At 39.1% G+C, this 25,768-nt stretch overlaps 1 protein-coding gene across 1 annotated transcript in view; it reads left to right on the top strand.

Moving 5' to 3' along the window:
• MED12L (mediator complex subunit 12L) overlaps positions 1–23,085 on the top strand; it is a 271,105-nt gene extending 248,020 nt beyond the window's left edge. Inside the window, exons 38-45 of the mRNA XM_089509038.1 lie at positions 347–558; positions 3,910–3,996; positions 4,866–5,086; positions 8,277–8,433; positions 9,555–9,578; positions 10,997–11,074; positions 18,490–18,571; positions 21,479–23,085. Of these exons, the coding sequence (XP_089365164.1) occupies positions 347–558; positions 3,910–3,996; positions 4,866–5,086; positions 8,277–8,433; positions 9,555–9,578; positions 10,997–11,074; positions 18,490–18,571; positions 21,479–21,531 (914 nt within the window). The 3' untranslated portion in view covers positions 21,532–23,085. The remainder of the gene's footprint in view (positions 1–346; positions 559–3,909; positions 3,997–4,865; positions 5,087–8,276; positions 8,434–9,554; positions 9,579–10,996; positions 11,075–18,489; positions 18,572–21,478) is intronic.
• Positions 23,086–25,768: the final 2,683 nt, after the last annotated feature.

Below are 25,768 nucleotides of genomic sequence, written 5' to 3'. Positions count from 1 at the left end.
AATACACAAGAAACAGTTTAAAGTTCCTTATAGAGACAACATCTCTACATTCATTCATATGTATATCACACCAAAGATGCTCTTATTTTGTTACACATTATCATCATGGCTATCCAAACTACTATACTATGTTGGTGTCTTCCCTACAGCTGTATAAATATGCTCCTTTCTGTTTTCCATAGTTTTGTTTATTGACCATTTGATATATTAGTTGCCTTCTTATAAGGTATATCCTCCTTGCTGTATATTGACACCGATGATAATCTAGCAGGATTGTTTTGCTCCAAAAGGCTGAAGATTTAATAAATTAATTAATGAACAAATATATAATTTACTACATTAACAGGTGGCTCCCGATTGGATCCTACAGGCTCATTTGTCCCAAGCAACACAAAACAAGTGCTATCTAACATGTTACAAAGGCGTTCCAACACCATGATGCAGCCACCATCTATTCATGCAATTACTTCTCAGCAGCAACAGCAACAATTGCTCCAAATGAAGATGATGCAGCAACAGCAACAGCAGCAGCAGCGATTTTTAAGACAGCAAGCTCAGGTAAATTCTTCCCAAAAGCTTGTTCTTGCATTTTGAGTATCTCCTGACTTAATTCTCCTGCTCATTTACTATAATGAGGCACAGTGGCAGACCCCAGATAAGGCTTGGTTTACATTAGATGTTGGTGACTCCTCTGTCAATGGGGCAATGAATGCATTCCAGGTTTTGATAGCTTTAAAAGAACTGTACAAAATGTTGAGCCTATTTGCAGGATAGGGTTTTGAATCTTGGTCCCAGTACAGATGGGCCCTTTGTGGCATACCCATGACGTGCTAGGGTTGCCCGGGGGTGGGGTGTGCACACGCCCCGCAACCCTAGCACGTCGTGGGTGCACCGCAGCTGCATGGCACCATCCAGATGCTGCATGGCACCATCCAGATGGTACGGTGCTGCTGCGGAGCAAGGAGAGGCACCTCCCCAGCGCCTCTTTTTGGTGCTGTTTATCACACCTTGGATATCTCATTTAAATCCTGAATTAAAAGATGGAATGGGTTTACCACTCTGTTGACAGGGGAGTTACCAACCAATGCTGGTCTACACCTGTAGCACTTGGGCTAGTAAATATGTTTTACCACTTGAGATGAAGGTTCCTCCATTGCACATACAGAAACTGACTGGCCTAATAGATGACTCTTACTTTGACACTTTTAAGGGGACAACATCCTCTGCTGCTCAAGAGTGCAGCAGGCTGGGTTCAGAAAGTTATTTGGCCTTTACTGTTGTTATCTGATTTAAAAGCTTGAGATAATATAAAAAGGGAATACATTTCATTGTTTAAAATTCTAAGATGAATTCAAAGCTAGTAATTTAGAAAGTGTACCAGAAACTGCTAATTAAAATGAATACAGTTGGCGCTCCTTGTCCATAGAATTTTTTATCCACAGATTCAAGTATTCACAGTTTGAATACACACACACACACATACATACATATATATATATATATAGAGAGAGAGAGAGATTGAGAGAGAGAGTGTGTGTGTATATATATATAGTATAAATTCCAATTAGCAAACCTTGATTTTGCCATTTTATAGAGGGGACACCATTTTGCTATGCCATTATATTTAATGGGACTTGAGCATCCAAGGATTTTGTTATCCATGGGGAATCCTGGAACCAAACCCAGTGGATAACTGTACATCCAAACATGCCTCTTCTAAATGGCTTTACGTTTGTAATTACAATCCCCACCCCAACTGATATGTGATCCATCTGGCAAAATGTAGAGCTCTTGATAAGAATATTCAGTATGGCCAATAGCATCTCCGAGGAAATGATTTGGACCCGGAATATAATAATGACATTTGCTCTTATCTTCTTTCCATACAATAACCCTGGAAGATGGGAGCATTACAGCTTCAGAACTGGCTCAGTGCCATGTCACCAATAGGTTAACATCATGACATATCTAGGCAGTCCTAACAACATAGCTGTGAGAACAAGTCAATGAGATTCATAAACTGGCAACCTGCTAATGTTTTTTGTTGTTTGCCTTTGCTCAGTGGGGGAAATATTGCAGGCCCACTCATACCCATTGTGGCAGTGGAGAATTTGTGTGTGAGTAGACGAGGAACTTTGTTTAGTTCAACATATTAGGGGCTTATTTATATGCTTGGTCAAGTTGAGTTCATTTGTATCCTAAGCTTTTGCCAAGAGAGGTGGCTCTGAGATTATATGATTCCTATAGCATGTGTGATGAAACTTTTTCCTATTCCACCCAGTTGTTTAACTGCTTGGTATACATATATTCCTAGAGGATGAGGAAGGCCTAGGTATTTCCTTATTACTCTGTCTCTTGGAAGGAAACATCTGTATGTTGCAGGGGAGAGAAAATAGCCCTCTGTGACAAACATTCTCTCTAGGCTTTTGGGGAGAAAGAGAGAAGACTAGCAGGAGGTGCCTGCAGCTTCTTGTTATTTTGGAAGAATCCTTCTTCCTCCTGAAGAGTAGAAACCAGGAAGGAAACCCACATGAAGAACATTGTAATAGAAATATCTGATCCTCTCTTTCCACATCCATAATTGCATTTACTGGTACAAGAAAAAAGGAAAACCCCTGTCTGAAATTCAATCCTCCTACCATCTTCTCCAGTTGATCCCTGCTTCTTACCTTGTCAATTTGATCCTACAGAAGTCAACCATGAGAATGGAGACAAGGAGTAGAACTTTTGCCACAACAACTTTTAATATTAATTTAAAGTTTCACACACAAGAGGAGGAATGTTGTGTATTTGAGAATTTTCACATGTTGACCAAATAGATGGTTTTAGGGTGAAGCTCAAGTATGTTCTTTAGAAGACACCAAAATTCCAAAAAGCTATCTGCCAGATATCTTCATTTTTTCCCCTTTACGTATAGCCTGACTTGAATTTTAATTCTTAGTTTGTTTATTAGACCAAATACATAAAATATAAATCTATTCCTTTTTTGAAATAACATCATATCTGGCCTGTTTGGCTCTGTTTTGTAATTTTTATTGTTTATAAACATTCATATATGTATTTTATTGATATTTTTATTAATTTTATTAATCACACTTTATGTAATTCTCCCCATATGATTAAGCTGAGGCTAATTTTATAATTTTTAAAATGTGAATATGGGAACACTGAAGTTAATGAGCTCCCCCCCCCTGCCCCCGCCACTCTGGGAACAGAATTCTGGAGAGACATAATAGGCTTGACAAAGCGTATATGTTCTTATGAGCCTAAAGCCTGAATAGCAGGCATAATATGGCACTCCTGCTATTACCCAGCCCTGTCCAATGTGATTGCATTGGACCAGTATCTGAACTTCCAAGTTGCTCTGCATTGGGTCTGCGATGCATTGAACATCCCTTGCAGTCGTTAACTGATTAATATATCCAGAGTAGCCATGTTAACCATACAGCAAAGTACAATAACATCTAAAATCCACAAAACAGTGATACCTTTATTGGCCTACTACACTGGAGTTTACAGTCCTTTGTCTCCCAGGCCAAACAGGAAGATGGCCTCTACCTACATAGATAACCCTCCATACCATCTTAACTGAGAACAAATACAACCTCTTTGTACTATTTGATTTTTAACACTTTTGCCAGATGAAGAAGCCAGTGGAGCTTTGAAAGCTTGCATCATGTATTTTGTGCATTTTTGTAGGTCAGTAAAGGTATCACTGTTTTGTGGGTTTGGGATGTTATTACATTACAGAAATATTCACCCAAGATATACCATAAAGAAGAATTCTAATGTGTAGCTTGCATTGCTAGACTACAGTATCTTATCTGTTCAGACTTGTTCACTCAACCATGTAAGAGGTTAATTTACAATAAACAGAATTTGTTTTTCATTTGCATTTTCTTAAAATAGGGTCCAGCAATCGATCAGGCAGCTATTTTTCCCCAGCAGGCCCGACCTTCTCAGCTTCCACAGTATCCAGGGATACATCATGCACAGGTAAAGTGATCCTTTAAAGATTAGTATGCATGAGGTTTGAAAAAAGTGATGGTGATCTTAGCTAAAACCTAAACTGTGCTTATGCTGGTCTAGTTCATCTGAGATATATATGTTTATCGCATGGGGCTTCAACCGTTCCCCAGCGCGTTCTAACGGGGGCGCGCAGGGGCGTGCACGGAACGCGATGGGCACTGGATGGGGCCCAGAACGCGACTTTATCGCACGGGGGGCCGCCGCCGCCGCGCGTTCCCATCGCGTCCCAATTCGGTTCCAGAGGGTGCCATTTCTGGGAACTGTTTCAAAGCGTCCCCAGAAATGGCGCCCTCTGGAACCGAATTGGGACGCGATGGGAACGCGTGGCGGCGGCAGCGTCCCCCCGTGCTATAAAGTCGCGTTCTGGGCCCCATCCGGAGCCCATCGCGTTCCATGCACGCTCCTGCGCGCCCCCGTTAGAACGCGCTGGGGAACGGTTGAAGCCCCATGCGATAAACTTACTAGTCTAAAAATTTGAAATGGTCTTTAAAATGGCCATTCTTTTTCTTGACTTATCCTATCCAGCCATTGCCCTGTTCAGAAACATCTGCATGTAAGAGTTTCATTTCTTCTGCTTGGTCCTTCTGATTACTTCTATGAAAAAGCAGAATTAGTATGAAATTCATAACACATACAGCTGCCAACTGAGCCTAGCAAAAGAAACATGATGAATAAAGTATGGAAATTTTTGGAACAGTACATTTAAATATTATAGAATTTCATTTTGTCATCTTGGATTACCCCCCCCCCCCCTTTTAAACCAGAGAAATAGTGTTGTTGTTTTGCTTAGGAGCATATGAATTAAAACACAGTTTCTTGAACTCTTTCCCATGCAGGCCATTCCTCATGGCTATACAATGTATAGTACTCAAATGTCATTGCAATCACAGCAGGCTGGCGGTTTAGTCTTTTCACCTACCTACAGCCCCAGAACATATCAAGCAGCTCATTCAAATCCAGCTGTAATGGAGAGACTAAGGCAGATTCAACAACAGCCAAGTGGGTACATTCATCAGCAAGCAGCTGCCTATCTTCAACCTTTAACAGGCAATCAGCGGTAAGATACTACAGCTCTAGTAATTCAGGAACTTTTCTGATGGATTTGTTTGAAACACTTTGAATAATCTAGATTTCTCAGAAATGCTGGCCTCCATTGAGACTATAGTTATATCCCTTGGATTGAAAGATAGAAGATATAAGCCAGGAGTGGGGAAATCTATTACTCTGGAGATGGTAGAATTCAAAGACATAGCATTGTTAGTCTAGACAATCAATATGCAAAGGGATTTTGTAGCATCTTTGAGACTAACTGGATCTTGTAATCCCTTTGAGACTAACTGAAAGAAAAATGCTGATAGAATGAGCTTTGGAGACAGTGAACATGGTGTTGAACTACAACTCCCATCAGCCATTCCCATTGGCAGTGCTGGCTAGGACTGATGCCTTTCCCTGCAGTTGACCACTCTGGAAGGCTAACCCCTTCCTCTCCCTATTAACCTTTTATGCAGCAACTATTAATATCACTTGTCCTAATTGTGTCAGAACAACATAGCTTGGATGTCAGTAAATCTTGAAAACATCATGCATCTTTATTATTTATAGTATATTATGTAAATTCTTATTTTAAATTAGATTTTACTTTTCTTGTTCAGATTCCATGGAACTAAATTGAAAATCCAAATGGTTACCAGTCCATGCTTCTAATTTGTCCTGCTAGGTACAATTTCCTGAAAGCCAATGTTGTGTAATTTCCTGCTCATATAATTAGTGTGTGTTTGTTGGAGAGCTTATATTTGTATCTTTTGTAAACAATATGTTTCAAACTGCCTAACTCCACAGAACATCTTCCTGAAAATGTAATAACTATTAAAAGCCTCTGTATAAACTTTCCATACTTGAAAACATCCCTCAGGCAGTGGGGCCAGATGTGGAACAGACATGGGCTTTCTTTATGCTACAGATGTTTAATTTCTATATTGTGGAATTAATCTTGTTTCTTATTCAAATGTCAAACTATCAAGACCAAGCCAATGGACAGTGAACAGTGATTATATAATTCACAGCATTGTTGTGAGGATAAAAATATAGATTGTATTAAATTGTCCTGTGTTTATTAATCAGAAGATGAGAAAATGATTACAATAGCTGATGTTTACCCCAAACTTGAGCAATTCTGTAGATTTCAGTCTTTTTTGGTTGGTTAGTTGGTCAACTTTTAAAAAATATGTATTGGCCATATTTACTATTTGCTGTACCCTCTTTTAAAAGAATTTATCCTGACAGAATGCTAGATCCTGGTCTACACAAGCAAAGTTTGCAATCTCTTCTATTTATAATTTTATACAGACATGGGCTTCCACCAAATAAGGCAGCACAAAGGGTTCCACCAATGGGACAAATGTATTGTGAGGTTTCAGTATTTGATGCTGTAGTTCTTGGGATGTGTGCTTTTTTTAAAAAAAAAAATAATAATACCAAAATGACATTTCTGCTATCCTAGACTATTCTCTGGTAATTCTCAGCACCATCTTCAACAGTTTAGTCCCATCCTCTGGAGGGTTGCTTTTTTATTCTGTGATGTATTAGAAGAAGAAGAAAATCCATCCTTCCTTCCTTCCTTTTCTTAGCTTTATAGTATATAGTGAAAAAGTGTATACTTGGGATGACACCTTTTTACTCTAAAACCTTAACTCTTTCCTTAAAAGGATAGAAAGTGAAAATTTATTCTTCAGATTGTAGGATGACCTCAGGAAACTACACCCTGAGTTTAAAACACACACACACAACTTTAGAAGAGTCCTGGTGCAAGAAATCATGACAAAAAAAGCCTCCCAAAAAGAGTGGAACAAGTAGACATAGAGACAGCAACCAACAAAAACCAAGGATAGAATCATAGAGTTGGAAGAGACCGCATGGGCCATCCAGTCCAACCCCCTGCCATGCAGGAAATCCAAATCAAAGCATCCCCGACAGAAGGCCATCCAGCCTCTGTTTGAAGACCTCCAAGGAAGGAGACTCCACTACACTCCGAGGGAGTGTGTTCCACTGTCGAACAGCCCTTACTGTCAGGAAGTTCTTCCTAATGTTGAGGTGGAATCTCTTTTCCTTCAGCTTGCATCCATTGTTCCGGGTCCTGTTCTCTGGAGCAGCAGAAAACAAGCTTGCTCCCTCCTCAATATGACATCCTTCCAAATATTTAAACAGGGCTATCATATCACCTCTTAACCTTCTTTTCTCCAGGCTAAACATCCCCAGCTCCCTGAGTCGTTCCTCATAGGGCATGGTTTCCAGACCTTTCACCATTTTAGTTGCCCTCCTCTGGACACGCTCCAGTTTCTCAATGTCCTTTTTGAATTGTGGTGCCCAGAATTTTAATTTCATCTTGATTTTACCTATCCTTTGAGTTTTCTTTGGTTTCATATTAGAGGGAAGCAGGAAATAAATTAAATATTAAATATAGTCTGTTCAAATACATTTTATTGTTTTAATTTCTAAATTGAACTAAACTGTTTATATAAGTATTACTTGTATGCTACCGTGAAATGCCATGGCATAGGTACATGAGATAAATAGATTGATCATAATTAATATGTCTTATTTGTTTTTGAAATTTTGACATGACCAGGTTTAGTTGGGTAGTATGATAGGCTTCAGTCCCCATCGGCCCCAATATTGAAGTGTGTTGTTTTATTGTCATTTCATTTCAAGATCAGAGAGAACAAAATTAAAATCTTGTTTTTGTACTTTTTATACATTAGCTCAGAAGACAAACTTTACTTTGTATTTCTTCATCTTATATATCTTTATTATCTTTAGCAGTGCTCATTAATATTTCAATCTGTTGCTGATGCCTTACTGCAAAGCAATGGCATCATTAGGGGGTGCGCTGATGCAGGCTGCACCAGGTGATACCCCAGAGGGGGTGTCACCTGGTGAGGTAGTACACCCTGGTGGAGCAGGCAGATACCTTCTGGGTCCTCAAGGCCATGGAAGGCAGGGGGGCTGCTGAGATGGCCAAACACTGCCCCTAACTCACTGTCCTGGTGCCATCCTACATGCCACAGCAGCAAAGTGGGGGGCGTACCCTTTTGGCCTCACCCCCAGAAGCCCCACTTCCCTGCACTGGGTGACACCCCAGGTGAGGACGCCACTGCTGCAAAGTTAATATTCAAGTGTATACTTTTAAACTTGAAGATTCTCGGTTTGTTTTCAGAGAGGTCAATTACATTTTTTTTTTACTCTTTCAGCTTAGGTCACCAGGTTTTGCAGCAAAATCCTTTGGTTGGAGGGGCACTAGATGCTATACCAACCACAGCTTCCCACCCAAACCTTAACTCAGTACAAATGCCTCAGGAACAGTTGAGACAGAGACAGCAGCAAATTCGACAACAGAGACTCCTTCAGGTATGGTAATAGGCTGTGCTTCTATCTTTATGAAAACTAGGTAAAATGGATTGTTCTAATTTTGTATTTTGATTATCCGCATGATCATACGTTTTCTGCAGGCTGCTAGGTTTTTTTCAACTTTGACAGTCTCTTTCAAAACTTGTTACCTGTGGGCCAAACTGCATGATATTTTTTTCTGTGTAATTCTGGCTGTCTGTGTACTTCTTGGATTTGTGGGGTTTTTTTAACCAAATGTAGGTCCCAGAGATGGATTGAAACTCTAATGTGAGGGTAGAAAGAGCTTTGAAATTGTGTGTGTTTTGGCCCTCAGATTCAGAATAATATGGCATATTACCATGCCTTTAATGTATTCTTGTATTTCTGATCTTGGATTATAAGATTTTTATTATGCAACTAACAGAAAGGTAATTTCTATAGTAATGTTTTGTCAGTGTTACAGTAGTAACATCCTGGAATATATGTTTTATAATGTGCAACCGCAGACATCAACTACACCTTCAAATATACCTTGAACTTACATCAACATATATGTGTGATATAGCTAGCATGTTCAACACTCTTATCTGCCTTATATTGCTTACCAAAGGTTAGAGCAAGAAAAGGCAGCATGAGCATGCATTCTAATAACATGGTAAGGCTGAAATAAGACTGTATTTGGAACACTTATTTGAGTATGTAGGAAAAGGTGCAGGTATGTGTATATATATATGGTGTAAATAGTCTACAGGGGAGAGAGACTTAGCAACCTGTCAGGAAGGAGTATGAAGCCAACAGCTGTAAAAGAAGGGGGAAAAGACAATAAATTGTTGTGAACTCTGGCTCAAAAGCTTATCTCCAAAGGCCCCAACTACAAGACAGATGCCTCAAGTGCTTTTCAGAAAGGACATGATGAACAGCAACTTGGGATTTGTGTAAGCACTTAGAACTCATCTTACTTGCTCCTTCATCAAAGTGACCACAATGTCCTGGCTGAAACTGATGAGTTACCAATATGTTCACCTGAGTGAGATAAAAGAAGCACTCTAGGTGGACTGGAATTTTGACAAGCCCACTCTGTTGGAAATCAAAGTTATGGATCATTACACTGACATTTTTCCATTATGTATGTACTCCTTTAGGATGATCGCCAAGGTCTGGGTGAGGTAAGCATGCTTTTTGTGACCGTGTGTGTGTGTGTGGGGGGGGGGGGCGGCAGACACTTGCATTGCTTCATTCCAGTCAACCTGAGACAGTACAAACACTTCATGACTGGTAATATGCCCAAATGTTTCTCTTTCATCTTTCTTTCTTTCTTTCTTTCTTTCTTTCTTTCTTTCTTTCTTTTTCTTTCCATTTTTCTAAAACCTGCTCTAAAGCCTAAACAGTCCCCAAAATTCCACTTCCCACTTTCATGAGGGACTGGTGCTCCCTCTTTTCTATATGTATTTTTGCATAGGATTTCCTCTTTTCCCATTATTCCTCCATCTGCCTCATTAAGGCTGGATATTTGTCCTGTATCATGTTATGTTCCATAAACAATCTCTGAACTATCAGACATGTTGTGAGAGACAGGCAGAATCACAGAGTCCTAACTAGTTTCTGTTATAAACACAGATAGACTGTATTTTTATTGCATAGTACTTCCATTGTTATTGACATTATATCACAATGATTTATTGTATATCCACCTAAATAATAATAATAATAATAATAATAATAATAATAATAGGGTTGTTTTGGTTCTCTTTAACTGGGTTCTCATACTCTTTGTTTGGGGCAGTCACACTCCAGTGTTTTGCAGGATTCATTCTCAGGGCTGGGTGTGGAAGACAATGACCAGCCTTGGAAAACCATCTGGAACTGTCATGATAGATTTATTCCCAAAGTTAACAGAGGTCTAAAACACACTGCACAAATAATCCAGTTTGAGACCACTTGAACTGCCCTGGCTCAATACTAGGGAATTCTAGGAACTGTAGTTTTGTGAAACATTTAGTCTTCTGTATCAGAGAACTCTGGTACCATAATAAACTGCAATTCCCAGGATTCCTTAGCACTGAGCCAGGGCAGTTAAAGCGGTCTCAAACGGATTATTTTTGCAGAATATTTTGGACTAGTTACTGAGCTGAAGATCTCCTAATATTCATAATGGTTCTTAATGGACTTTTCTGGCAGATGCTGCTGCTGCAATGTGTTTTTAAAGCAATAGTGGGCAATCTCTGGCACGTCCAAACCTTTCATCAATTGAATTGTTCAAATGTATGGCAAGTGGACTCTGTTTATTCCTTTGTAGCTTGCTGATAAGTGGGGGGAAGGTGGTGAGAGATGGTGATGTGGTTAAGAAAGGGAGAATAAGAGGAAGGACATGGGAGGGTGAGAATGATAAGGGGTGACAGTAGGAAAGCAAAAGTCACCTGAAAGCTTCAGCCTTTAATAGATTACTCTGGAGGGAGTGTAGCTGCCACAGAAGAAAAAAGGGTTCTTCACTCCTGTCTTAGTGGCTGCTTGGTCATTGCTTTTGGCTCTTTTGTATAACAGTATTGCAGGCAATATTGTAGTCACTTTGACAACATTTTTTCAGTTGCAGCAACAGCAACAACAGCACCAAAGTCAGCAGCAAGCCCTTAGTCTCCAAGCAATGCAGTCTCAGCAACCTTTGGTAAGAGAATATATTATTAATAGACCTTATTCTGGAGCACCATAGTACAATTGGGCAATATGAAAAAGCAGGATAGTTAACTTGGAATGCTTCGGCTATACCTATTGTCCATTTCTGGAGGCTTGAAAAGGAATGTTTCAGTGAAATCATCACCGTATATACTCTACTATAAGTCAACCTCGTGTATAAACTGAGGGCAGGGTTTGGGCCCAAAATTATGGATTTTGATATCACTTGTGGTAATGTCGAGGGTAAAACTAGGGGCATATAACAAAGGATCTAAAGGAAGGAGCAAAGGAAAACAGTGCCAAAGAACTTACAAAATTCCAGCAGGCATAAGTGTTTATGCTCACACAAAAGGCTGGATGGATGGTAGATGGGGGTGATCAGTGCTTCCAAAACAGATTACACCCTTACCTTTCACTAGGAGATGGTTCCTTTTATAAAATAAGACTTGTATTTATATTGACCCATGGATAAGTCAACTCAGGTTTTTGGGGTCAATTTTTTTACTAAATTTTCTAGACTTATACAGTACATGAGTATATACAGTAGGTAAGAAGACTTTGTAGTGAAAAAAGCTGATTGAATCTATGCAAATTAGATTTGTTTATTCACTATAAGTACAGTTGGCCCTTTGTATCCACTGGGGAGCCATTCCAACACCACCACCACCACACGGATAAGAAAAAATGCAAAACCTCAAGTCCCATTGTCCCCAGTGGTGGTTCTGCCATTAAGAACAACCGGACTTGCCATTCCGGATGCTCATAACCTCAGATGGCAAGCCTGTGGATGGCAAGAGGCTACTGTAACACTTATTTGCAATAGTATGCATTTTGTGTTGTCTAGACTGAGGATTTGCAATACTCTTTGATATCTTCACAATGGCAAAAAGTAGTGGCTTTATCATTCTGGCAGCATGTTTTGTATATAATAATTGCATGAGGATGCCCTCTAGTGGTTAATATGCCAGTGAATTTTCTGTTGCTGTCTATAATCAAAACCTTTCTATCTAGACTATTTAATCATAAACAGTATAAATATTGTTTATATATATAAACTGTGATATTTCATTCAGCTGCACGGTGTTGCAACATGTTTCATTTCATAATTAGTACTTGTTAGTGTAGGTCTTTTAGTAAAAGATGTTGCAAGTATGTAAATGTGAAAAGTCTGTGCCAGTGCAGTCATGGGGCATTTCATAATATCAGTGTAGCATAGATATTTCCCAAATAGCACTTGATATGTTTAAAACATGTTGGCATTCAAGACTGTCATATAGTTATAGAAGCACATTATATAGTTGTTCTTGACACTATGGAGTTTATAGCATTTAGCTTAGAACAGCCCTTGAGCATTCTTAAAGGGACCGTTCTGGGGACGGGAGGAGGTGGGGAATGCTGTATATCGCATAGCGAGAACGCTGCCGCCGCTGCCAAGCATTCCCCTTCCGTTCTGGAAGTGTTCTAGAGGGCCTATTTTTGAGAACGCTTGAGAAAGCGTTCTTGAAAATCGGCCCTGGGGAATGCTCCCAGAACAGAAGGGGAATGCTCAGCGGTGGCAGCATTCTCGCTGTGCAATATACAGCATTCCCCACCTCCTCCCGTCCCCAGAACGGTCCCTTTAAGAATGCTCAAGGGCCATTCTAAGCTAAATGTGATAAACTCCTATATTTGTATATGGGCAACTAACAGTGTCTCATGTCACGGAATACCACTAATTTGTATTATGACCCTAAGTATCTTATGTAAAGGTAAGTCCCAGTAATACAATAGATTGTAATGCAAGATAATGAGAAAGAGAAATGAAGTTGATGGAAAATGTAACTTCTGCTATACCTTCTCTCTGTGTAAAATAATTGTCTTATATTTAAGGAGCACAAAGAATAGAAGTAACATCAAAGCATGGTTATATGATGCAAAGCTGAATGACCAAACTAAGGAAGGGAGCTATGTATTAGCTTAGACATTCTAGAATGCCAATAGAGCCATTCAGGTTGCATTTATACAAAAGTCTAGATAAACTCTTGCAAGGTTAGATGAATCCCTCAAAACAAGTATTAGTAAAAATCCAGCATGCCTATCAGCAAGACATAAACATCTTGAGAGTCTTGGGCTTGGGAGCATCTGGTCAACAGTTCCTTTAACAATGAGCAAATGAGCAACTAGCAGCCATTTGAAGTAACTAAAGTTAGCAGAATTCTTTGGAGATAGGTCAATATGTTCATATGTTAAAGAAAGGTGCAGTATCCTGGCTGTTGTTCTACAGTTCCCATCAATGTCAACAAGAATTGCAGTGGCCCATTTATCAGAGATCTTCTCTTGTGTGCTTTCACTAAAAGCAGTCCAAAGACATTGAATAGCCTCTTCTTTCTAATGAATTTTTTCTGTGGAAACAAAAAAGACAAAAGAAGTGGTGGCAAAACACAGAAGGATTACAAGTTGAAGACGAATCATAGAATCACAGAGTTGGAAGAGACCATAAGGGTCCTCCAGTCTAACTGCCTGCCATAGAGGAAGACACAATCAAAGCACTCCTGACAGATGGCCATACAGCCTCTGTTTAAAAACCTCCAAAATGGAGACTCCACCAAACTTGGAGGCAGCTTATTCTAGTGTCATAAAGCTCATGCTATCAGGAAGATCTTCCTAATGTTGAGGTGGAATCTCTTTTCCTGTAATTTGAATCTATTGCTCTGGGTCCTTTTCTCTGGAGCTGCAGAAAACAAACTTGCTCCATTCTCAGTATGACATCCTTTCAAATATTTAAACAATGGCATCATATCACTTCTTAACATTGAATGCCAGTAAATGTCTGAGAACAAGGCATGTCAGTTTGGCTTGATCTGGATGCATCTCCAAATTTCAAATGTTCACTGTTTTCAGACATAGAATAGATTAGGGGTTAATTTCTGTTTGTTCAATTTCCTCAGTAGCTAAATGCTTCTAAATTTTGCATTGAAGTATGAGATACTGCATGCACGTCCAGCAGATACAAGTGAAAATTGATCCTTTTCAGGCATACACACCATTCATCATACTCATCCTAGCAGAAGGAATGCCAATTGTCACAACATTATTTTGCTGTTTGTCTTCTCCAAGCTCACGTCAATGACTGCCAACCCTAATTGCTTTCACATTTACATAACTAAATTTTAGTTAAACCAATATTAAGATGAGCTTCAGATAACCTCCAGATAGGGAGATAACCATGATGTAAAATAAAATACATATTTGATACCCAAGACCCTGAACCTTCTCAGGGTTTTCATCTTCCGGGTTGTATTCAAGCTTTGCAGCTGAAGCAAAGTAGCCTTTGGTTGGAGCTGTTCAGTGGATTGTTATATTTACTTAGTTGACTTAGCTTCAACTTTCAAGGAAAAATATTGCACTAGCGGATGAGAATTCAAATTAAGAATGCACAAACAAGCTTGCACAGGTTCAAGAGCCTCTCCCCACAAGCAGGTTATTTTCCCGAGGTCACTACAGAATTGTAGGGATTGTATTTTAATCTCAATTAAAACACCAAATTAAAATTTCGCTTTGCATCTCCATTCTTTCATCCTGCTTTGTACTCTGCTTTGTAGCTTACCTGATTCCAAGGTATTGATTTTCACACCAGAAGTTGTGAAATATCTGCCTTCTTTTGTTCCTAAAATAAATAAATAAATAAATAAATAAATAAATAAATAAATAAAAAGTTTATTTATATACCGCCCTTCATACATCAGGGCGGTTAACAACATATATCAAAATACAATAAAAACATTCCACTAAAACCAACAATTACACAGAAAAAGAATTAAAAAACACTCATGCCAGTGGCCATGCTGACACAGAGGAAGAGGTCTGACTGGTCTACTCTGACATCTTGCCTAGCTCATATGAGTCAGATATAGTTATGGATGCTTTATCCTGGGTTTTGTGAGCTCAGCTGAAATGTTCTCTGTGCAGTGTTCAAGGCACAAGAATTAAGAGGTGAAAACGATTGCGCAGTACATGGAGTATTGCAAGCTGTGATCAGTCTATTGGGCACAAAACACTTAGAGGCTTTTTAAGCATGTTCAGCTGAATTTGGAAGTCTCAGGAACCTGAAGTCATGAGTGCAGGAGGCAGCAGCAGCTGCCTTTAATAAGCAATTTTAATAACTGGCTTTTATGTTGCTCTATTTTCAATTGTGGGTTAGGGATTGTGTTATTATTTTACTATGTTTTATTTATTATTGTAACCTGACCCAATCCTCTGGGGAGAGGTGGGCTATACATATTATTATTACGACTGCTAAGACTGGTGGGCTTGAAAGGTGGGTTCACTAGACATCTGGAGCCATCTGCATCTAGTATTCTATCCAGTCTGCTATTTTGACTGTAAGTACATATTTACCCAGATACTGTTTAGGAGGGATAGTTAGATGGACAATTTCCCATCTACCTAAACAGTGTGACCACCACCTTTCTGGAGGGCTTCTGGGGATGTTCAGCAGGGCACTGAAGGGGCCCTGGGGTTCCATCCTACTATATGATCTGCCGCAGTAACAGCATATAGTGCTTCTTCTATCTGTTCCTCTTTCCCCAGATTGAAAGCTACCAGTTGCCTATCTGAGTAAGTGGCTAGCAGTGGCTGATACTAGCAACAACAGTCACTGCTGCCAGGATGAGAGGGCTTGCAAGCAAGCAAGTGCTGGCTGCTACCTGTGTTTACATTTCTGATAGTGTGCTTGCTTGCCTGCCTGCCTGGCCACCAAAGCAACATCAGCTCCACTTTTTCTTCTCTCTTCTCCCTTCCAGCATTTGTGGTTCTTAGCAGCCATTGCTGTTTGCAGGCAGATGAGCAAATGGCAAAGCAGGGAAGAAGCAAAACTTCTGGGCCCAATGATGGTTAAACTAGGCCCTGGCTAGCATGCCTAGAATCCAAGTATAACCCAGCCAGATTGGGACTATGACATCCTTAAGTAGTAGGACCCCCAAATCTACTGCACATTGTGGCAGGTGAAATGCTTCAAGGGCACTATATAGATTGGTAGTGGTTCTGCCAAAGGCACTGGTGTCTTGACAGTTGTCTAATGATGTTGCTCCTGCATGCAGCTTTTAAACATGTAAATAAATCCCAGTAAAACATAATTCTCATGAAGGCAGCCCCCCTGACTGTGTTTCATCTCTCTAGGCTGTATAATGTCAGTACTCTTCATAACATAGCTTTCATAGTGGATGCTAAAATATTGACCCCCTTCTCCTTCCTGTGGAGGGGATATTGCGTACTGTTCTAGGAATGGCTGGCACTATTTCAACTTTAATAGTGCAAACAGAAAAATTCAGGATTCCCTCTCCCCTTTGGCTGGTCTGAGAAAGTGTTTGTGAAGACAGTTTGAAAGCCAATGGAATATCCAACTTTACAGTTCAGAAGATTAATTTATTCATACTGAAAATCTGGTGCATCTGTGGTAACTGCTTAAACATGGGCAGAAAAACAAGCCAGAAAACCTGATGTTATTCATATGTTCTTATTTTACGACAAATATTATTCATTATTATTTTTGGATTGGCATAAAATAGTAAAATAGTTTTTTCCCATTAAGTTATCAGTTCAGCATCCCTGTTGATCTGTGCCCAATAACAGAAAATGCACTTTTGAAGATATCAAGAAAAACACATAATTCTGAAGAGCAATAGAGCAAATCTGTACATTAGACTTGTGGGAACAAGATATGAGAAAGACACATTAGAATGTATTTCATTTATTTTATCGGGACAAGATTTTCAGAGCCATAACTTTTTTAAAAAAAGTATTTGGCAGGCTACTTATAATGAATGAGGATCTAATATAATTCATGTCACTATCCTAAATTTATTGTTAAACTGCTGTTTTAATGGATGTCTCAACAATAAATGTACCACCAAATAGCCAAAATATGCAATATTGGGTTCTAGTTTAGTCTTTTGAGAAATCAACAATAAAGCGAGAGCTTTATATTACAAAAATAATGTAGCTATAGAATCTCTGGAATTATGTGCATTTCCTGCCAGTTGAATGTACAGAAATAAATGTAACTTATAAGGAGAGTAGGTTGATTTGTTTGATATAAGAATTCCCTCTAGAATTTCATCATGAAATCTACATGCCTGCTGAAAGCCTCCATGTTTCCTCCTGGCACTTAATATTCAGGGAGGCCTTGACTAACAAAATTGCAATGTCCATGGCTCAGTGTGACTGTTAATAGTGTGCAAATGTTCAAGACCATCAATAAACTGTGTAATACTAATTTTAAAATCTCCTGACTCTCCTTTATATACATGCTCACACACATTTGGACTGACTCTTATTAGAGATGAACACAGAGAAGGATCTTTATAGAAGAGTTATGCACACTAGTCACTTTCGCTATTTTTAAGGATACAGTAAAATGCAGAGACTGATTGGCACCCACACCCCTTCCATACAGATCCCTTGGTTAAACCATAAAATGAGTATACGTAGTAAAATTCATACAAATTGTATCACAGATCTTACATTTATTTTCATTCTCAGAGTTTGCATTTTTCCTTAGAGTTCACTTTCACATTAGACCTGAATTAGTCCCATGTCTGTAGATCTGAGGTGACAAATCCTTCTCAGTTACATTGTGCACAGCATGCAGGTACCTCCAGGAGTTGAACATACCTTGAGATAATTGAAGGAATCTGAATACATAATTTTGCTGTTTTAATGAACTGAAAATATTGTTAGCTAAACAAGAATATAGGCCTTTAAACTTCTGATAAGCTATTGGACACAGTTCTAGTTGCTTTAAAAAAATGATATTGGGATTACAATCTGGAGGGATCCATTGCCCCCCTGAAAGACTGTAGGAAGCTTCATCTCTAGTGTTGTGCTAGGAGCTGTTTTATTTCCACCCCTCTTGGAGGAGTGAAGACTCATGAGCAGATCTCATGAGTGCAACCAGATCTCATGGTTTGTGTTATCTCACAGGGCTTGATGGGAGCATAAATAAATCTGCCACATTCTGGGCGTTGTAACTCTCACCCACCTTTCCCTGAAAGAGAGACTAATTTTACTCCTCCTCCTCCTCCTCCTTTCCGACTTCATACTCTTGGGAAGGTGATAGGAGCCTCAGTTCAATGTAATTTGTATTTATTCTTTTACTGTCACATCTGAATTGAGATCTGAAATCTGGTCTACATAACTTAATCCACCTTAATCCACATAGAATGGACCATGCATTCTAGTAGGAAGAGAAGCAGAGCTGGATTAGGGTCACAGATTTTGTGTGCAAGGTGAAATCCAGAATGAATGGACTCTTTCATATTATTTTTGTTAAGTGACATCTCTCTTCTTGGACCAGTAAGTTTACATAGCAGAGAATGTTGGTGTAGCTGTGAGTGTTTTGCTAACTTCTCGTGATGTTTAACATTGCAGTTCCCAAGGCAAGGCTTGCAACAGACACAACAGCAACAACAAACAGCTGCTCTTGTCAGACAGCTCCAAAAACAGCTGTCAAGTAAGTATGCAGCATAAGATAAGGCTCCCTCTCCCTCCCTCTCTTTCCTTTTCGCTCAAAAGTTCAACTTTTGTGTGTGTCCAGTATCTTTTTCTGCCAATTCAATTTTGTTAAATAATAAATCTGGATATGGGCAGTTCTAGTTGTAGTAAAGAAGCTTTGCTGGCCCTAAAGACTGTATCCTGAAAAGTGTGATATGCATGAATACTACTATCCAGTAAGGGTGAGTGCACTAACAAAAAAAAATTTGCCATGGATTTATACATAAGTAATACAGTAAAACTATGTTTGAACCAGTAACAGTAGAGTTTGTGTGAGACATATTGGATAGAGATTTCCCTTCGCTCTTTCATAAGATAGGAATGCAGTTCCTGCAGTGATGGAAAAGCAGGCATTTATAAGCCATGGAATGTACCTTTTATAATTCTATGACAGGCCTATACAACTTTGATTCAGTAAGACAAATGCTTCATATTACCAGACATGCACAGTGGAGTGTTCCTCTTTGAGATGCAAAAATGGGGATGACATTTGTCAGCCATCTAGAAAGCCATAAAACACAGCCTGTGGCAGGTCACATTTTTCAGGACCTCTCTGTAGTTATTATAATTTTGTTGCAGTTATACTGAAAGGGATCCATACCTAATAGTCTGCTGGGTTTTAATGTTAATATCTTAAACCTAGTAATGACTTTGTCATTAAAAATCTAATCACACAATATTAGGTCTGAGAGGGCATTTACAATTGTGGCAGTAACGGCATGGTCAGAAGTTGCATTACATATAGCTTCTTGTCTGCCAAGTGTAATATAGATTATTACACATTTTAAACAAAGTGGGATGGGTTTTAAAGGTTGTCTTTCTCTTAAAATAGATTACCCTGTATTTTTCTGATACTGTAAAGAGCTGAACTGCCCTACATTGACTGCATTTATAAAGCCTTGTCCTGCTTTAATAAGCCAGGATGTCCACCAGTTTTGTACATTTACATGGTCACTTTTTGTGAGTGGAGAAACAAATCAAGAAGCTGTCATCTATATGTTCTATATAAATAAAAATGTAAATATTCGTTTGTTCAAAATCTTAAATCTCCGAAAGTTCTTCAGCGATTGCTTTGAAATTTTGACACAGCGTTCCATTTGAATACACACATGTTTTTGTGTACATATACCTACTATTATATAGACATCACACCTGTGACAGGTAAATATATATATATTTTAAAAACAGTGCCATCTGTTGGACGTAACAGCAACACACGCTATACTAAATATTCGACTGGCATTTGCAATCACCATCAACAAAGCTCAGGGCCAATCTTTAGAATTGTGTGGTTTACATCTAGACACGAATTGCTTCTCACCTGGACACTTATATGTTGTGTGTTCTAGAGTCAGCAAACCAGACAATCTCTATATCTACACAGAATATTTCAGAAACGTGCACTTTCTCTTTTTCTTCTTTTCCATTTAACCAGACTGAGCCACAGCAACGTGTGACTGGGTATAGCTAGTTAAACATAATTTTTATTTGCATCTACATGGAGCATCATGGTTTCCAAACAATTCAGAAGCTGGTTTCATGTCCTGGCTTGTTTGGAAGCCATTAAATACAGCTTTCCAGTTGGATGTGATAAGCTTTGGTTACCTGTCACTTTTTGTCTAATTCTGCTGAAGTGAAGGAAGAAACAAAGAAGCTGCATTTTGTCTTATTAAGCTGTAACCCAAAGATCTGATATGAGACATTAGAAACTTAGCATCTATTAAAATCATTGTGTAAAGACCACATATCGATTTTAAGATTATTTCACTGGTTGCCAATCAGTTTCGAGGCCCAGTACAAGATGTTGGTTATTACCTTTAAGGCCCTAAATGGCTTGAGTCCAACCTATCTTCGGGACCGCCTCCTTCCATATAATCCACTCTGCACACTCAGATCCTCTAGGAAGAATTTGCTGCAACCTATAAAAACTAGATTGTCTGCAACCGCCCAGAGGACTTTTTGGCTACTGCTCCCAAATTATGGAATGGCCTGCCGGATGAGATCTGTCATATCACCACCCTAAACAGCTTTTAAAAAGGCGTTAAGACGGATCTCTTCCAGCAGTCCTTTCCCGAATAGATACCCGGCCACAAATAGAAAGCCCAGCTTGTTTACCCTGACTCTGCTGCAGTTATTTGTTTGTTTAATATTGCTTTAAGTGATGTTTTAATCTATTAACTGTTTAATTGTATTTTAAGGGGGGGGGGGTTGAGATAGTGGGATATGGAATGTATTTTTATTGGAATGTATATTTTAATGTTGTAGCCACCCTGGTTGCTTTGTGCACAGGGGCAGGATATTATCATCATGACTGCGTAGTGTTAGTGAATGCAGAGCAGTTGCATATCTATGGGGCGAAGCAGCCTAGGAGCCCTGATCAGCCCCTGATTGGCTGGGGATTGTAGCAACTCATCAGCCTGATCTTAAAGTGAGCCACCACCACAGTCCCAAATGGGGTGCTGGCAAGGAGTGGCTTTTCACCACTCCTTTTGCCGGTGGCCTTAGAGCAGCCTCCGGCCATGCCAGGGAAATGTATCATCTACACTCTACATTGCCAAAGCAGCTGGAATCTGCACTTTGTGGTCCATTTGTTTTGGGCCTATATCTCTAGGTTACAAATTTATAAGTGCAATACACAATCTTACCAAGTACCACATAGTTTGGTTATGATCTGCCATCTATTATCTGTGGACATCGCAGCTGTCTTAAGAAAAGTGGAAGTTAGTTCTGTTTGAAATCAGTGGACCTACAATCCTGTTTTTCTGCACATTGACTTGGAGTTAAACATCAATGAGTTCAGCAGTTGGACACAGTATTTTAATATTAACAAGCTTTAATATTAAGTACTTCTATTTTCACTTCCTAGGCAACCAGCCACAGCAGGGAGTGAACCCATACGGTCACCCTTCACACTTCTGAAGAGTGAAGAAAGACAAAGTGTTTGCACTGAAAAGTAGGAGAACAGAACTTGATGCACTAATTTTGTTTAGGTTTTTTTGTGTGTGCTGCAACTAATGTGAATATGTAAAAATGTGATTTTGTTTGTTTGTTTTGTTTTTAATTAATATTTGGAATATGTCGGTCTCTATTAAAAATGATGTTGCTGCAAAATATATGAACTTGGTGCTTTGGGATATTAAAACGTTTCCCCCCAAAAGATTACAAATCCTGGATTTCTTTTTTTCTGGAGAACAAGGATTTTTTTCATCCTTCTTATGAATTCGCTGGACCAAACTTATTGACTAAACAACCTACTCTTTTTTGCATAATGATTACCCCACCCACCCCCATCCCCACATATTTACCAGTTTTGGGTAAAACTTGTATTGATTTTAGTTGTGTTAATTTTGATAATGTTTGTAGTTTTCACAAGCACTTTATAAACTCATTTTTTCAAAGTTCCTGATTACTCCCTTACTTTAATGGAAATAATAAAATTTTGAAGGAGGAACCCTATTTGTAGTCATAAAGTTTCTATAAAAAATCCATAGTTCAACAATAATGAACCTGCTAGATTTTTCTTTCATTGGAAATCTCACTGGAAACAGCAACTGCAGATTGCAAATTGCAATCAAAGCCACAACAATGATGGGACAATTTACTTGGAATGAGGCAATGGATGCTGCTGGAGAAGTCACAATTAAACCTATTTTAGACTCCACTCATGTGTATTGTTGGTTAGTATCCATACATAACTACTACAAAAGTCTGTGGAATTTGAAAATTGCCAGTTATGCACAGAGTTATAGCCTGTAGTTTTAAAGACTGGAATCAGAAAGCATATAGGTTTTCATGTTGTCTCCCATAATCTTTTTGGAAATATTTACTAGAGCTTCCACAGCATGAAACAGAAGTTAAGGTGACAATTTTCTACTTTTTATTGTGTAGGTATTCCAGAACAGTTTTGGGAAGTTGGTTCCCCTCCCTCCAAATGGAGAGGTTACCCAGTAATGTGAAGAATAACCGTTTGCTGTGATGTTTTAGATATATTACTTTTAATGACACTCTATCTATGGCAGTGTATGTGTGGGATGAGATTTATTGCATAATGTGAGCCTCCACTGACAATGTTAAATAGCAGTTTTGTTTGTTTGTCAAGGACTGGAAATTATCTATCTTACAACAGGAGTGGACAATCTCTGGCCTTCTAGATGGTCTGGGCATCCATCAGCCCTATGCAGCATGACAAGTGGTAAAGGATTGTGGGAGCTGTAGTCCAAAGCATCTGGACAAAGAGCTGATGAGTAGCAAACGTATATATACACTGGTGAGGGCTCACATTATAGAATACTTCCTACACATGAATGGTTAAGGAGAAACCCTAGCTAGAACTTCAGTTGGAACATAAAGTCTTGACTTCTTACCTGCCATTGTAAGCAGTCCAGGCTCAGGATTACCACTCCAGCTACTGTTTATGAGAACTAGGCCTTAGTTTTCTAGTCACAGGGATATTTATTTATTATTTTGTACTGTAGGCACTCAAAACTTTAAATTTTGGTTATTTTTGTTCATGTAAATACAGCTGTATTTATAAATTTGCTGCAAAAGCACAATTAAATTATTCATCAAATGTATTGCTATAAAAATAGAAACTATTTTAACCTTGTAGAAGTCCTATTTGCTCATATTCGAGTAAAAATAATCAGACAAAACTACTGTTTTGTGACTTTGGGGTACTCTGTATTATCTTTTTAGAATTAGATGGACAAATTTTAATTATGACCTATGTAGGGCATTTAAAACATTTGGAACTATTTTACCATGTTTATGTACAAATTTCTCATTTGCTTTGCATTAGGATTACAGTAAAATTTACTGTGAAATAAAACGGTATCTACTGAGTAAATTAGTAAGACTGTTTAGAATAAAACTTGCATTGCAGTATCAGATCAATGCATTTCTACCTTCCTATAAAGATGCTGGAATCTTTATAACAAATACTATTGTGAACTACTGTATACACTGTGAAAACACTTAGTTGTGCATTGTGAAAACTTCTAATTCCATTTTTGTCAATAATATATCTATTCAAATTATGTTTGTCTGAATTATGAAGACACCACTGTTTTTGTAACAATGTTGGCTGTTTTCTTTAAAAATTACTAAGATCTGTAAATATATTCTAAAGTTCCTAGTACCTCAGCAAATTGTTGATGAGACTTTATATTCTCTGCAGACTGTCACTGTGTTCAGCCAAAGCAAAATCAGAATAATAGATGGTTTGGGGGGGGTTTACACTGTCTTCACTATCTCTGCTATCCTGAATAATTTAATTAAATTACTTGGCTTGGTCATTATGTCAAATTGACAAAGACGTTACCTGAATTAATGCTATTTGAAATTACTTTTTACTAACATCACCCTCCCCACTCCTCCTCAATACCACTACTACTACTACTCTGACAACAACTGCTCTTTATACTCTACCTTTAAAAAACAAAAACCCTCCACCTCAATCCTCCTCCCCCCCTTCCTCCTTAGCCACTGCCTTTAAAAAAACAAACAAAAAGGATTCAAGTTGGCTTACAAATTAAAATAAATACAATACACTTAAAATGTACAAAAGATTTTGCTAACATACAATTGAACTATTAACAATGTTAAAACAATTTAAAACACACGATTATGATGAAAAGCAAATTAAAACAATACAATTAAAACAACACAGTGTCCACCTAAAAGCTTTGCTTTAAAAGCTTCAATTCTCAAAGGCTTATCAGAAGAAAAAATGTTTTCACTTGCCAGTTGAAGGACAGCAAGGAGAGAGCCATTCTGCTCTTCCAAGGAGAGGATATCTAGAGCCTATGGGTAGCTATTATGAAAGCCCTATTTTGCATCCTCATGAGTTGTGCCTGTAATGGTGATGGAACTGAGAAGGGCCTTCTCTGTGGATCTTGGGGCTTGGGTGAGCTGATACAGGGAAACGTGGTCTGTCAGATAGCCTGGACCTAAGCTGTATAGGGCTTTGTAGTTTATAACCAGCACTCTGAATTCTGCCCAGAAAAACAGTTGTCAGCCAGTGGAGCTGTTGTAGCAAGGGAGTTGGCTGCTCCCTGTAACGCACCCAAGTTAACAATTTGGCTGCAGCATTTTGGGCCAACTGAGGTTTCCAAATACTCTTCAAAGGCAGCCTGTGAAAATAATCTAAATGGGATGTAACTAAGGCATACAGTATGTCATCATGGCCAGATCAGATGCCCCAAGGAGCAGGTGCAGGAAGTGAGCTAGTTTTAGGTGTGGAACAGTACTCTCCGCTGCTGCTGAAGCCTGAGCCTCCAGGCTCAAGGTCAGGTTGAGGAATACATCCAAACTGTGGATTGTTCTGAATCAGGCTGAATCACTATCTCCTGAGTCCTGAACTATCTTTCAATTGACTATGAGCACATTTGGGGGGAAAAACCCCTTGGTATTTTGTGCAGTATAACTCTTTCCTTGCAGCAGCTGCCAAAGAAGACCTACCTTTGCCTTCCCAGGAGAGTTGAAGAGCACTGACATGCAAAACAGAAGGGGCAGAGTGGAATGAGGGTGAATTGAGCCATCTCTGCCTCAGCCACCTCCTCTTTGCTGCTTCCCTTGTCCCATCTGCCCTTCCTGCTGCTGTATGCAAGCTCTCTGTCCAGTTGCTTTGGGACCAGGTAAGAATTTTGTTTTCCTCTTGAACTTCACAAGGAATTGGTGTTTTGGACACCATGCACTAAGTCATCTTGGGACAATGGGAGAATTGGCTTGAGGAGTGCCACATTAAATCATTTTGCCTGAACTGGATAATAATAAGTGCAAGTGAACTAAGATAGGGGCTGTTAGTGTGCACACACAGACACAGGTTGAGTGAAGGTCTTCCTCAAAGATATTTCTGCCTGTGTGACAAACCAGGAGCTTGGTTTACAGATGGGGTTGAGTTGGCTCACCTTGGATATGGGAGAGGAGGCAAATAGCCACCTTCACACTGGTCTGCCCTGTTATTTCCTTTATGCAAGTCCCTTGTTAAATAAAGTGGCCTTCAGTTATCCACAGAAACGTGTCTCTCTCCTTTTTCCAAGTGGGAGTGCAAAACACAAGGTATCTGTATAATCAGCTGTACTTATGGTAAGGGGTGTGTGTCAAATGGGTGTGGGTTTTTTTGCAAAGAAAAGTTGGCCATTTTGTTGACAATGTG

The sequence above is a fragment of the Sceloporus occidentalis genome, unplaced genomic scaffold, assembly GCF_023333645.1.
Source record: "Sceloporus occidentalis isolate IW3139 unplaced genomic scaffold, rSceOcc1.0.p SCAF_2, whole genome shotgun sequence".
NCBI lineage: Eukaryota > Metazoa > Chordata > Lepidosauria > Squamata > Phrynosomatidae > Sceloporus > Sceloporus occidentalis.
Note: the sequence above shows the minus strand (reverse complement) of the source record. Positions and strands in the feature narration are given on the sequence as shown.